Consider the following 15,833-nt stretch of genomic DNA (forward strand, 5'->3'; position numbering starts at 1 on the left):
TTGGCACATTTTTATATTTCGTATCTCAGCTATCTATTCCAATATTATTTCTATGCTTTATATATTTTCAAATTACCATGAATAATACAGACTTCACTTAAAGTAAAAAACAGCAAACAAAAAAACTATATGAACATAACTGAAATTTATTAAAAGGTAGACAAAATAACAGCATGAATGGACCTAGAGTCCATTATGTTAAGTAAAATAAGCCAATCTGGGAAAGGCAAATATCACATTATCTCACTTATTTGTGGAATCTAATGAATAAAATGAATTGACTAACAAAATAAGACCTGAAGCATGAAGGCTTTGAACAGACTGACATACCTCAATGTGTGCATAGAGGGACAAGAAGAGATAAACCAAAGAACTTATATACTTACTAGAAGCCCCGGTGCATGGCATCCGTGCACTGGGTAGGGGGAGGGGCATTTCTCAGCCCAGCCTAAGCCCTTTCACAGTCTAAGAGCCCTTGGGGGATGTCTGACTGATGGCTTAGGTCCACTCCTGGTGGCCACAGAGATGAGAGAGGTTCCTAACGCCACTGTGCTTGCCAGCAATCAGCCTAGCTTCTGGCTGAGTGGCGCTCCCCCTGTAGGAGCACACTGACCACCAAGGGGCAGCTTCTGTGTTGAGCGTCTGCCCCCTGGTAGTCAGTGTGTGTCATAGTGACCAGCTGTTCTGCCATTTGGTTGATTTGTACAATATATTACCCTTTTTTAAAAATATATATTTTATTGATTTTCTTACAGAGAGGAAGGAAGAGGGATAGAGAGTTTGAAACATTGATGAGAGACAAACATTGATCAGCTGCCTCCTGCACACCTCCTCCTGAGGCTGTCCCCACAACCAAGGTACATGCCCTTGCCCGGAATTGAACCTGGGACCCTTGAGTCTGCAGGCCGACACTCTATCCATTGAGCCAAACCAGTTATGGCTGCATATTACCCTTTTATTTTATACGATATGTATAGCCCATGGACATGGTCAATAGGTTGGTAAAGACCTGGGAGGAGGGGGTTAAGGATTAAAAGGAGGTAGGTAAAGGGGGAGAAAATGGGAGACATCTCTAATACTATAAAAAAAAATTTAAAAGTATAAGATACACATTTATTTATAAAACTTAAGCAATCATTTTGTGATTTTTAAGGTCAAATTATGAACCTATAACTTTAGAAAATCCAGTCAAAAATCTTAAAAGTGAAATGTAATTATTAAAGTTGTTCTTTATGATTCAGTTAAGTTCAATTCAACATTAACTTTTCATGTGACTAGTAGGTTCAGGGAACACAAAGGGGAAAAAATGATGAAATCCTTTTGACCAAGTGTTTGTTTCCTTATCTCTCTCCCCCTCTAGCCTATGACTGTCTAGTCCCTCGAGGGGGAGCTGCCTGATTGCCAGGAAGTCTGACTTGGAGTTTCACTGAGGAAGTGGACTTCAATTGGCTTTTGAAGATACTAAGAATTGGGGTGAAGCAAAAGAGCCTTAAGGGCAGGACATTCTAAATAGAAATTACAAGACAAGTGCAAAAGGATTGACAGGGGGCATAACTGTTGAGACTGACAAGCACCTCTGAGGCTACAGTTCCTGTGTTTACTTTGAGGAGAGGTGGTAATAGAGTAAAAAGTTAGGTGAAGCCAGATGATGAAAGGTTCCTTTTCTGTTCTAAGGAGTTTTCATTTTATCTATAGGTGGCTGGGAGCCATGGAAGCTTTTTAAGCAGCAGAATTACAAGATCAGCTATGTTTTTTGGCAATGACTTTAGGGTCACAGTACAGAGTGAACTACTTCCACAAAAGGTCATGTTAGGATTCTGTCACAACAGTCTTCAGGAGGTAGAACTCTGTTGTTTCAAAAATATATGATTTAACAGCAGCCTTAACTTGTTATATTAAACAAAATGGAACAATTGCTGAAAATGAATTAAAATTAAAGGCCCTAGCCAAAAGCCTAAAGTTCAAAATAAAAGTGCAAAATCGAGTATATCAAAGGATTTCAGAAACACACACACACACACACACACACACACACCACACTAGGTATGAAGGTAAGGAGTAAAGGTAGCCAGCATGACTCAGTGATTGAGCATTGACCTATGAACCAGCAGGTCACAGTACTATTTGGTTTGATTCCTGTTGGGCTCAATCCCCAGGTCCCCAGGTCTCCAGTGTAGGGCATGCAAGAGGCAATCAATCAATGATTCTCTCTCATTATTGATGTTTCTATTTCTCCCTCTCCCATCCCCTCTGAAATCAATAATATATATATATATATATATATATATATATATATATGTGTGTGTGTGTGTGTGTGTGTGTGTGTGTGTATATTTTTTTTTATTTTTTTTTTTATTTTTTTTTTAAGGAGTAAAACTAGGTATATTTTCTTCTCAGCAGCTTAACTAATTAACATAAAATAAAAATTCAAATCATCTTGGTGTGAGGGCAGAGGGAGTATAATTGCTGAAACATAATGTGGAACAATAATATTTTATCAAAAGAAGTAGAAAAGAGAATTAGAGTTTGTGAATCAATCAATTTAATCCTTAAAAGGAAAAATGTGGGGAATAATATTAATAGCTACATATAAAAGATGTCAATTTACATAGCATACAAGTAGTATAATAATTTCATAGTATTAATAATCATAGGAAATGCTAACAAAGCACTAGGAAATAGGCTTATGTATTATTATTAAACTAAAAGAAATTGCAGTTTGCACCATGTCAAATGCAGTTGGCAGGGGGTTCACTTCAACATCACTCAGGAATCTAGGCTGATGGAGACTTCATCTCAATAGTTGCCTCCCACATGGAGAACTGTGCAATGGCACTTGCTCTTAAAAGATCTGCCCAGAAATGATACATGCTATTACTCTTCACATTTCACTGGCCATCGTCACACTAACTCCAAAGTGAGAAGGGAAGAGCAATCCTACCAATATCCAGGAAGAGAACTGGAATATTTGTGAACAATTCCTGTGATTCCCTCATCAACATGTTCGTGTGTTCACTTAAACTTCTTGTTAATGTGGATTAAATTGAAAGTTATGTTCCTGATTTTTTTTTCTTTTAAATTAAGACATGTGAGCATGTTTACTGCATAAAATCATACAAATGAGCACATATTCACAAAACACATGCATCATGCTCCATTAAAAGCCAGTTCAAAGTTGAGAGGTATCAGTTTAGCAAATTCTCTGTTGAGGAAAAATAGCAAGTAAAAAGTTTTTCTTTTAATCCTAAAAAAAAAAAAATGAAGCAAAAAAGAAGATCTTGTGAGACAAACTGGAAAAGAGGAAGAATCTGAAGTAAACTTGGCCTTAGACCATGTTATCAATACATGCTACTCCTTCAACTTGTACAGATTAAGTAATAAGAGGTCACAAACTGCTTCTTAGTGGGGAAAACTGCAAGGAAAGCAAAGCACCTAGGCGGTGAAGAAAACACAACAAAGAATATAAAAATCTATGAAAATAATCAAGAAAGCATGCTACTAATCCAATTCTGAAGTTTAAGAAACATCAAGGAACCCTGGCTGGCATGGCTTAGTTGGAGCTTTGGCTCGCTCACCAAGGGTCAATGGTTCGATTCTCCATCAAGGGCACGGGCATGTATTTGGGATGCAGGTTCCATCCCTTCTGCTGGTTGTGGTGTGGTGGGAGGCAACCAATCAATGTGTCTCTTCACATTAACGTTTCTCTCTCCTTCTCCTCCCTCTCTCTCCCTCTCCCCCCTCTCTCTTTGTCTCTCCTCCCTTCCATTTTCTTTTAAAAAAAAATCAATGGAGAAAGTATCCTTGGTTGAGGATTAAGAAAAAAAAGAAGAAACAGCAAATATTAGCAAATGATTTAGACATATTAATCTGTTGTGTCTTTACACAAATAAATTACACAAATAAAAGGCTACCCTAATTATTTAGAGGTTTAATTCTGATGTACAATATATGTACATGCACACAAAAATTTCAAATTATCAATGTGTCTTTAAAATTGTTTTATTCTTTTTCACTAGGGACACTAGTAAAAGCCTCAAGCTAACAAGGCTTAAGGGAAGTTTTGATCTATATGAATCCTTTTTTTCTTTCATTGCCCTGTTACTCAATTTTTGGCTTCATATGGGCTTCATTGCATGTTGGTGTATGGTAGAAAGCTCACATATCAAATGGCCTAAAGCCTCTTAGTCTGTCTGTGATGCTCCAAATCCAGACAGTAGTCTTCAATAAATGTATTTATATTATTCAATTAATCTCATTTTTCAATTTGTTATCGTACTGATCCATGCAAAGCCAGAATGTCAATAGGCTTGACGATCTCTAACAGTTTTCTCTTTAAAAATTTGGTTCATGTCCTAACCGGTTTGGCTCAGTGGATAGAGCGTTGGCCTGCAGGCTGAAGGGGTCCCAGGTTTGATTCTGGTTAAGGGCATGTACCTTTGTTGCAGGCACATCCCCAGTAGGCAACTGATCGATGTTTCTTTCTCATCAGTGTTTCTAACTCTCTATCCCTCTCATCTCCTCTCTGTAAAAAAAAAAAAAAATTAATAAAATATATATTTTTAAAAATTTGGTTCAAAGTCCCTTCCTTCCTTTCTTCCTTCCAGTACTGCTTCAAATTCTCTTTTTTTGTGTGTGTGTGTCTGACCAGCAGTGATGGGAGGGATAATATAGACCAGAAACTTCTAATTCTAGTCTTCAAATGGCTCATAGCTGTGAAGCATGATATTGGATACCCTGAGTTGGTTGCCTCAAGCTGCCAGCAGCCTTTATCAGAGGGTGGCCCAAGAGGTACAGCAAATCTACAGGTAGAGTGGATGATGAAAAACATCCAGTAGTTCCATAGCTTCTTTCCCAAGGTGAATAACAGCATGCAATGCTTGGTAGCTGGCTGCTAAAGTAGATGTCCAGATGGTAGAATAACTCCTTGGCTGTGCTTAGCACATTGCATCCACCATGGAGCTCCCGGATGGTGCAACTCTGACGGCTTTCAAACTCTGACTTCACAGGCATCAGATACTTCTGACTGTTTGCAGCTGATGTGGCCTTTTAATAGAATCCAAAAATAGTTCTGATCTAACTAATCCAATAATGCATGTGATTTTTATGAATTAAAGTTTCATCATTATTTTAAAATACTTGATTGAAAAAAGTTCAATTGAATTTAAATGTTAGAGATAGTAGCATCAGCTTACTCACCTAGAAGTACAGTTTATGGAGGGAAAATAAATATTTAATAGGTAATAATAATCAAGTAATAACAACCTGAGATTAATGTTATGGCTAGGCAACCCAGGAAATAATTATCAGTTAGACTCTGTGCAATTATCAAATCAAATTTCATCCTGTGCTTGTCAATAAAAAAGAGCTGTTAGATTCTCTAATTATAATTTCACCCCATTATACATTTTTGAATGGTTGCAAAAGAAATGGTTAAAAAAAATTTATCACCAGTTGTGCAAAGTTTTTCATGAATAATGATTCCTTTGGCTGATGAAACCAATTACCACAAACTGGGTGGTTTATAACATCATATATTTATTCTTTCACAGTTATGAAAGCCCAAAGTCTGAAATGAATTTCCATGGACTGAAATCAAGGTGTTACCAGGGCCACGCCATCTCTGGAGGCTCTAGGGGAAAATCATGTCCTTGCCTATTCCAGTTTTTGAATGTTTTCTTCATTCCTTAGTTCATGGCCTCAAATCACATTGCCTTTTCTCTTCTTGCTTCCATAATCACATTGCTTTTTTTTTCCTTGTCTTCAAATCTCTCTATATTTTACGAGAGGTCCAGTGCACAAAATTCATGCATTGGTAAGTCCCTAGGCCTGGCTGGCGATCAGGGCCAATCGGGGCCTTCCAGCTGCCAGCTAGGGCCTTCCTTCCCCCAGCTGCCACACAGGGCTTTTCTTTGTTCCTCGCTGCCCCTGGGCATCAGCGAATGTCATAGTGAGCAGTCAAACTCCCGGTAGGTCAAACTCCCGAGGGGACAATTTGCATACTAGCCTTTTATTATATAGTATAAGGGCACTTGTGATTACATTTAGGATCCATCCAGGATAATTTCTCCATCTTAAAATCCTTAATTTAATCACAGTTTTGAAATCCCTGTTATCATCTGAGGTAACATTCACAGGTTTCAGGATTTAAGAACTGGATATCTTTGAGGGCCATTATTCAGCCAACCACAGTGATTATAAAGAATTTGAAGAGAATATCATTTTGAAAGTCTTGATCAGAAACTATGTGTAGCTATTTTTTTTTAATGCTTTCATTGTTGCATAATTGACAGCAACATTTTTAAAATATATTTTTTTAACTGATTTTTTACAGAGAGAAAAAGAGATAGTTAGAAACATCGATGCGAGAGAATCATCGATTAGCTGCCTCTTGCACACCCCCTACTGGGGATGTGCCTGCAACCAAGGTACATGGCCTTGACCGGAATTGAACCTGGACCTTTCAGTCCCCAGGCCGACGTTCTATCCACTGAGCCAAACTGGTTTCGGTTGTGTAGCTATTTTAAACATAAAATCCGATTCAAAGAGTTTATGTTCATATAGGAAGTTCAAATTTATCATTAAAAATTTTGAAAAGATTTTATCCTAAAAGTTTTATACAAATTATATTTAATATTTCCCCTATTATTTTACATTCACTTTTATTTTTATAATTTCATGTATTTTTTAAGCAATTGATTTTTCAGCATGTCCAATAAAGATATCCACAAATTCCCTCCAGATTACCCTAATTTTATTTAACCTAATTTAATTACCTAGACTACCTTATTTTTTTTTTAAAGGACTACCAAAGAATATTTTTTAAAAGAACTACCTTTAAAAAAAAAAATACTACTCATTCATTAGCAGTCTGTCTCACAGATATTTGATCTTTTTTCCAGTTAACACTGTTTATGTTTGGACTCAAGTGAAATGCCCTATTAAACATTTTTTAAAAGTCAGTTAAAAATGGTACCAGAACTTAACATTATTATACCACAGTTTTTCCTGTGGTGTTTTCTCTAAATATGTCATTCTCCCTTTCATTCTAGAAAGGGAAGAATAGGGTTACTTTTTTATTCCCTAATTTATATTACACATTTAACAATATATAATTACTTAATTATTTAGGCCTCATTCAAAGAATAATCCCGAGAATCTTCTCTTTAATATTTAGTTAGAATGGTGAGTGTGAAATGTTTAAAATAAATTCCCTGAGACTAAGAAACAGAAGTTCTTTATCCTTCCCTTCCCAGTGGTGGCACTGGCAGGAAATTTAATAAGCTGACCAGAGGCAGAGATGTTTGGAAAACCATCAAAAGACATTTGATGGAATGAACAATAGGGCATCTTTAATATGGTTAGAAGAGGAAAAAATAGAGTTAAACTGAATACTTTCCTATTAGACAGCTCTTTTCTATGAGGATTTCAAAGTCACTAAGAATAAGTAACCTATACGTACATCACTACAGAAAAGAATAATGTCTATTCTAAGTTTATTAAGGAATGTGTTATTTCTGTGTGTGTGTATGTGTGTTTGTATTTCCAAATTATAATTACATAATGACCTATGTTTGTTAAAAACCACAAGTGAATACAAGATTTTTTAAATGGTTATTCCTGTGCCTACTCACTAAAGGAAATAACTCTTCTGTCTCTACAATTAAGGGGGGTCTGGAGATGCAGTTTGGCACATGAGTGAGATACAGTTTCCTGGGCATCACCAATCCTCATCAACACTCTCCTCTGGGCAACATACAGACCATGAGAAACAGGAGACATGTTCGTAGTAAGAACATGTCTCCTAAGCAACTTTCAGAGGAGAATGTAGAGTACAATTCTTGATGTGAACAAGATAACGCATGTTGTGGTTAAACTGCATTCTTGAGAGCCCGATAATTTTTAAAACTACTTAGAAGATTGGGTTTTCAACCCTTTAGATAATTATCTGTAATGTGAGACAACCCTGTTTTTAAAGCAGCTTAGTTATTTGAAGTAATTGCTACTGTTGTGATATACAAGTTATATAACCTTCCAATGGAATTTAATTTCATACTATGAACAAATGGAAGGATATGTCATAATTTAAATTCATAACTTGTTTCAGCAAATTTCCTGATTCATTAACAAACACGGTGCTGGCAACAGGAAAGAATGAAGTCTTTCTCTTCCTCAAGTATTTGGAAACGCCATTCATTTTTAGACTACTCATTCATTAGTAGTCCATCTCACAGATATTATTTGATATCTCTTTCCAGTTAACTCTGGTTATCTTTTGATTCAAGTGAAATGCCCTATTGTTAGACCTAATCAGTAACTGGCAATTTCTGACCAATAGTAGCCCCCTCTTTCCGCTTTCATGTGAGTGGCCTAGGATTTATGATGGATACAGGTGGGAGCCAATGCTATGTATGGAGCGTGGGCACCAGTCCGGTGTATAATTGTTACCTGGCCTCTTGGCGAAACACTTTAGGCATGACTGAAAATTTATGTGTCTAACATGTTTTCCAAAACTACATTGCTTTATTTTTGTGTGTATAGGGAATTGGGATATGATAGACAAAAAACCCAAAACCATATACATTACTGATCTGTATACTTATTTCATGCTTTAGCAATTTCTAAACCACCCCATTATTGGATAATGACTATGGTGGGTACTTAGCAAAGCTTACTGTCAAGTCATCAAAATGTTGCATTTGCTGTTTTATACTTTGGCCCATGTTGATATTCCAGGTGGAAATAACTGAAACAAATACCTCTAAATATAAAATTTAAAAATCTTGTATACAGCTCTCAGAGTGAAGGATACAACAGTGGAGTTAAGAAGATTTAATGGCAATAAATTGGTCAGTCAGTAAATACTTACTGAGTGTTTGCTATGTACCAGACACTGTGCCAAACACTAAATCTAAAGGGCACAAAACATGATGGTTAGAAATTGGGCAATAGTGATTGTCTCCTTGTTGTCGATAGAATGTTCCTATGTAACAAAATAGAAAATGATATGGCAAGGTTGTTATACATGCCAGGGCATGGAACTAGTTAAGTGAAACTGAATTTTCTCATGTTTCCAAGGGGAAGTAGAAAGAAGGAAAGAGAAAATTATAGGCAGAATTTATATCATCCTTAGATGGTAGCATATGGTACCAATGAGAAATTGGCTGTCAGGCTTCTTTTTAGTTTACAATCCATTATAGTTCATCCCTGCACACACACTTCTTCCCAGCCCCCCATCCTCATCCTCCTTTAGATATCCTCAAGTTTCTTCCAAGGTTTATCTGCAAATCTAAGATTAGATTTCTTTTTATATTTTTTATTTTATTGATTTTTTACAGAGAGGAGGAAGGGAGAGAGATAAAGAGCTAGAAACGTCGATGAGAAAGAAACATCGACCAGCTGCCTCTTGCACACCCCCTTCCAGGGATGTGCCCGCAACCAATGTACATGCCCCTAACCGGAATCGAACCTGGGACCTTTCAGTCCGCAGACCAACGCTCTACCGCTGAGCCAAACAGGTTTCGGCCTAAGATTAGATTTCTAAATTAGATTTCTAATGATATAGATATCAGCATCATACATCTTGGCAGGCAACTCCATAGTAGTGTATTATGAAAAAAAAAAAAAAGGATTACACACACACACACACACACACAGAGTGCAATTTTTCAGGTATTAAATGTATGGCTATATAGAGAAGTAGGCAACTGCCTTCTGAACCGATTTGAAATTGCTCCATGACCATGGTATTTCTTCCTTAACCCCACATGATCTGCCAAGTGAGATTGTTTCCAGTGGCTCTGAGGGAGTGGGAGGCTCTTTTACAAAATCTTCTGGGGTTCAAGATTAAAAATAAACCACTGTATGAGGAAATTCCATTTACTGGGCACTATTTAAAAATAATATTTAGGAATATAGCTTGTAGTATTCTCTTAACAGGCAGCATCTGAGTGGTTATGGACTTAACTATTCGAGACAGGTATTTATTTTTTTGGAAATTTCTTGATCCGCATGTACATGTGTACAACATCCTTTGGTACCAAATCTCAATATATAATTACTCATAAATCAAGATGTCATTCTTAAGTATTACCAAATGCTCTTTCTCAATTAAAACTCCCTTCCCTTCATCTTCTGCAATAATAGAAAATAATTGATCCTCCTTCTTACAATAAACCTTGTATAATTAAAGATTCTTCATTGTCCTTTAACTTTATCTAATGCAAGCTAAGCAACCCTATGGGACCCACATTTTTAGTGGCATTTTATTTTGGTGTTAAGCTGATTGTTAAATACTCCTTACTTAGAGCTGGAGCAATTTCTCTACTGCACACAAAAGATGTGGAGATTCTGGTTAAGATCTTCAGTCTCCAATGCCATTCTTAAAATGTAGGCATCTGGATTGTAGATACTTCTTTGGTTTTATTTGGGGAAATTATTTTATAGCCGATAGGTCTTTGGATGTAATGTTTTTGGATTTCACATAAAAAACACAGTAATAAGAGTTGTCATTCTCTAGTATGTCAAATGAGTCACTGGCCTTTTCTGTGTTGTCTAACCTATACTAATAAAAGGGTAATATGCTAATTAGATTGGGAGACCTTCCGGACATTCTTCTGCACAAAGCCATGGTGGCAGGGCCAAGGTAGTGGAGGTTAAGGGCCAAGCGGGGATTGCAGTTGTGGGTGATCAGGCCGGTGGGGGGCCATTGGGGTGACCAGGCAGGCAGGGGGGTCAGTTGGAGGTGAGCAGGCCAGCAGGCTGGCAGGGAGTGCCCTTGGGGGTTAGCAGGCTGTGGGGGGAGAAGGGGGACAGAATGGTTAGGCAATCAGGCAGGCAGGCAGGCAGGTGAGCGGTTCTGAGCCAGCAGTCCTGGATTGCAAGAGGGATCGGGCCTAAACTGGCAGTTGGACATCCCTCCAGGGGTCCCAGATTGGAGAGGGTGCAGGCCAGGCTGAGGGACCTCACCCCCCAACCCCATGCACGAATTTCATGCACCAGGCCACTAGTGTTTCTATATAAATATGTGACACTCAAAATATTAAATGTGTTTAGAGAATTGTCAATTTAGAAATTCTCACTTTACCTTTGTTGATTAGTGTTGTCCAAACTCTTCTAAGAATCACCTGGTTTACTGAAGGCACCTAAGAGAGTGCTGACAATTCATCTGCCCCAATATATAGGTTAAATTGTGCCATGAAGTATAAAATCTAAGATGCACCCACGGACTGGTGCAGAGTCACACAAGGCCGGTTGTCGAGTGCTGGGCGGCCCTCTTGCACACCCCGGCCACTGCCAACCTTCTGTCTTTTCACATCCTCTCTCTTGGAGAACTTGGAGAAGATATATTGCCACGCCAGCATCTCTTGGAAGGTTACTTAAGCCATTTCCACTTTGATCGGAAAAGGAAAGGCCTATCATAGCAGAAATCTCTACTGGAATAGGAACCAGACGTGGTTTTCCGGGTGGGGGAGAGCCTTCCTTGGGCACTTCCTTTCACGTTTTAAATCCCTCCTCCTGTGAGTGGGCCCCCATACATCCCACTGCTCACTCCTGATGGCACCTTCACCCTTCCCAGACCCCATAGTGCGAGCGGAGTTTGTGAGAAGGGCCTGGGCTCTTAGGGGCCGCTGCTGAGGAGTGCTCTGCCTCTCTATTTGCCGGATAGGTATCTAACTCGTCCACCTCTGGTAAGCGGCACCATATGTACGGACTGCAAAACAACCACTCCCAGGCTGACGTTGTCTGTAGAAAGCTGGGTATTTTACTGGTGAGACATCCCGGCTGCCTGCACCGCCTCAAGCGCGGGAACCCACCACGCGCGGAATCCCCTCCTCCGGCTCCGCGCCCACACCGGCCCGGCTTCCTTAGAGCCGCAGACGCCCCGCCCCCTGCCACCTCGGCATCTCTCATTGGCCAGGCCTGGCACCGCCTCCGCTCCTGACTGGCGGCTGCCGCTGTCCGTCCGTGCGGCAGGAGCGTTTCCGCATTGAGGGGGCTGCTCCCCGTGGAGGGGGAGGGGAGTGATTCAGGCGAAAGTGGGGGCTTTCAGGTCTCCGGAGCCGGCAGCCGGGTGGGCGGAGGGCGCCGCAGTGGGGCTGCCGCCGCTGGCGAGGGGTTCCCGGTGTGCGTGTGTGAGGGGGGGGGAGAGAGAAGGAGAAGGGTGGCATCCTCAGCCTGCGAGCCTTCTTCCCGGCGCGCCACCAGCGGCCCCCAACTTCCCAGCCGCCGGAGGAAGAGGAGGAAGGTGGGTCTCGGCGGCGGCGGCGGGGCGGGAGGGGCGGGGACGGACGTCCCACCCGCCCGGAGGAGGGTGTGTTCCCCTCTGAGATGGGGAGAGTCTCTCTCCTTTACCAGCTGTGGCCTCCTCCCCCTCCCCACCCTCCCCCGCCTCCAGAGGCCGAAGCTGGGGTTCGGAAGCGGAGGGGCTGGCTGTGAGCGGGGAGGATGGGGCCTTCCCGGCTCCTGCCCGCGGGGCTCGGGCGGCCCCTCCGAGCGCCGGAGGGGGGGGCGGGGCGATGCGGCTCCGGCCCCTCCTCCCGCGGACGTGCAGCGGCGCCCGGGGAGGCGGGAGCTGGAGGCGGGCCCGCCCAAGGGGAGTTCTTAGCTCCTCCTGGTCCCGGGATGGTTTGGTACGGGGACCAGATTGTAACATTGTTAAAGCGGGACACCACTGGGGGGGGGCGGGAGGGAGGGGGGAAAGAAGGGGGGAGGGTCTTGATTAAAAATTTGGTCTCTATGGAGCAACAAAAATTTTCATAGAACGCAAAAATAGTATTGTAATATATATATATATTTTTTTAAATTTTAACATAAGTACAACTTACAAATATAATAAATAAAGGAAAATTATGTATAGTCGTAAATGTCACTTTCAAGGCTGGCGCTAGACTTTTTGCCTCCACTGAAATATAAATAATACGAGGTCTGTCTGCTGACTTCAAGGAAATTTACGTATTTATGAAATAAATATCACTTACCTACATTATCTGAATAGCTGACTTGTAATGACGTCACTTGTTTAACTAGCTTACTAGCACGCAGTTACAAAATGTTTTCGTCTTCGTTGCCCATCCCCAAAACATGCCATTGTTCACTGAGTCCAAACAATGGTGGTCGAATTCTGACAGCTGATCGGCAATGCGAACTTTGATGAGCAGTTCTCGATAATCAGTTCTCAACAATGACTTGTTATTGTTAAAGTTTAACATGATAACATTAACAAAAATAATATAAAACTCATATCCTGGCTAAATAGCCACATGGCCGAGGAAAAGCGTACATTCCCTTCCCGTTCTCCCGCCCGGTCCCTAGCTTGTGCATTCTTTCCAAATACCTTTCCAAAAATCGGGACTTTTTTTTTAAAACTCCGCAGGACGAGGGACAAATTGTTAGAAATCGGGACTGTCCCGCCCAAAGCGGGACACCTGGTCACCTTAAAGTTTGGGGGCTGGGAAAAAATGGTTGCTCCTCCCTCGCCTCTGCCACCCCCTCCCCATCCCCGCTGGGGGTGCTGGCGGAGGACCGGCCGGAGGCTGGCGGCGGGAGGGGAGAGGAGGGAGCGGGGTGCGGCGGGCCAGGCCCGCTGTCGCCCGGCCCCGGGGGCGGTGACACGGCCGCGCTGGGTCCGCCTCTTTCATTGATGAAATTTAACTTCGTGCGGTTTTACCTTTCCTGGGAGTCTCCGCTGGCCCTCGGCGGTGTCAGGCGCGCAGAGTTACCAGCTGACTCCGTCGCACCAAGTTTCTGCCTTTGGAAGTGGAGGAGATTTTCCTTTTTCTTTTTCTTTTTGGAGGCAGTTTTTAATCGCTTTGACTATTCCCTGAAGTGGCTAAACCTAGGAAGAGGAGAAAGAACACGTCGGTGGTTAGAGCAGGGGAGGAGGAAATCACTACCTGGTGGAGGGACTCCTCTGGGCGTTAACATAGACACTGGTAGATAACCCGGCGTATTTTAAAAGAAAATCCCTGCCATGTCGAGATATGTGCAAGGTAAGGCACGCCGCTTCCTAGCTCCCGGGTGCTTCGGCGGACTGTGTGCGGGCACCGGCGCTCGTGGGGGCGGTTTGGGGGTGGAAATGCTCATTGGAGAGGCTGTTTTGCGAAAAGCCTTTTGGTTCCTTTGACGTCTGAGCTTGGGCTGGCGTTCCAGAGACCTCTGATTTATGCCCCTCTGCTCCCCTGGGCTTAGTCCTGACTGCCTGAAATCAGGTTAGTTAGTAAGCGCTCTGATTCCTCGAGCTGGTGGCTGTAAAGGATGATAAAACAGGATTCTGGCTGCTGGTTCATCTGTCTTCTTTTCTCGGTCGAAGTTAAGGTAACTGTGTATGTGTGTGCGCGCGCGCCGCGGACAAAATGGGGAACTGGGAGGGCCGGGGACTGGCAGGTGGGTTTTGCCAGGACTGTTGTGCTGGGGGAAGTTGGACTCAGCTCCGATTGCGTTTGTGTACTTGGTGTGAGTCTCAGATTCATTTATTGCGAAACCTGGAGTAGCTCATAGAAGCTGGAGGTCATTTCAGCAGGAGAAATGACTTTGCTGCATTGCTGTGTTTGTTTATTTATTTATTTATTTATTTATTTATTTATTTATTTTGCCGACTCTAGAATCTGCAAAGATTATTAAGGTTTCTTTGAAATTTGAAAATTGCCCTCTGAATTCTACATGTGTATTAAGAAGGGGTTAAGGAATTACTCAACTGATTTAAGCAGTAACGCTGTGTATATATGTGCGTACTTTGTACACTTTGAAATTGGTGCTGTCTTAAACCAGTTTATAGCATGGAATTCGCCTTCTCGTATGTAAGTAAACCTTTTTCTTTTTTGTAGACCCCAAAGTATGAAAGCTTCAGCCATCTTGAGCACACAGCTATAGTAAAGTTCACAATCACTTAATGCGACTCTTAATAAATGTAGATGTACTTTGAAAAAATTGTCAGTAATGGCCCTCATTTGACCCAGGGAATAAAAATGCCCTAATAACTTTTACAACACTTTATTAACTCTTCTTTGAGTTTTGTATAAAAAAGTAAGGGAATCAGATGGCCTGCCTGTGGGAAATGGGAAACATGCCTGCCTTTAGCACTAAGCTCAGAAAAGCCACTTATCATTAGACTTTCAAAGTCTTACTATACCTTTATATGTGGTGAGAGATGCTTCATATGTGTTTATTGAATAAATAAACGTCTGAGTCAGAAATAGCAAGGCAGAAGTAACTGTTAGAAATTTGCTTGTTTTGTAATATCAATAACAAAATTTAATTGCCAGAGAACCGGTATTTTGCAAGAATATGCAACGCAAAAGTGCACCAAAGTCGCTTCTCTTTTAAAAAGTAGGAATATTAAACTCCAGCTGCTCCTTGTAGTTGTGCTTTAGAATAGCTTGCAAAGGTGTTGCGCCTTGACTGATTCCACAGCCTTTACTGTTAATGGCTGCCTTCAGGACATTCTAAATCAAGTGGCAATACAATACTTAAGAGTTTCTGTGAATGTTGTCATTTCTTTCCCTTGTCATCTATTTTTTATGTTAGAATATTTTTGTTTGTAGGAAAGTGACACATTTGTCAAAACTAAGACATCATGGGTTTATTACTACTACTTATTCAGACTACCGTTGCATTGCCTTTAGTTATGATAGACTTGTTTTAAGTGGCAGTTTTCCTTTTGAATTGGCAGTTTTGCACAGAGGTGACATTCCCCCCAAATTAACATGATTGTGCTCCTGTTCATCATTGTTTAAATTTTGTACTTCAAGTGTAACCCCTTTATGTTTAATTAACTCTGATGCTCTTATAAATGATAAATCTAATTAGCTAATGACTTGGCTGACTCCATAGTTTAG

At 41.1% G+C, this 15,833-nt stretch overlaps 1 protein-coding gene across 3 annotated transcripts in view; it reads left to right on the plus strand.

The window, feature by feature from the left end:
* The first annotated feature begins 12,124 nt into the window (after positions 1 to 12,124).
* Positions 12,125 to 15,833, plus strand: part of UGP2 (UDP-glucose pyrophosphorylase 2) — a 44,887-nt gene continuing 41,178 nt past the window's right edge. Inside the window, exon 1 of one of the 3 annotated variants that reach the window (XM_036435503.2) lies at positions 12,125 to 12,244. Coding sequence is in view for 1 of the 3 variants with exons in the window: in XM_036435502.2 (XP_036291395.1) it covers positions 13,970 to 13,988 (19 nt within the window). In the remaining 2 variants the exon portion in view is untranslated. Of the gene's footprint in view, positions 12,245 to 13,594; positions 13,989 to 14,292; positions 14,314 to 15,833 lie in introns of those variants that run through there. The other 2 variants (XM_036435502.2, XM_045580808.1) reach the window with 2 other exon arrangements.

Source organism: Pipistrellus kuhlii, unplaced genomic scaffold, assembly GCF_014108245.1.
Source record: "Pipistrellus kuhlii isolate mPipKuh1 unplaced genomic scaffold, mPipKuh1.p scaffold_m20_p_13, whole genome shotgun sequence".
Taxonomy (NCBI): Eukaryota; Metazoa; Chordata; class Mammalia; order Chiroptera; family Vespertilionidae; genus Pipistrellus; species Pipistrellus kuhlii.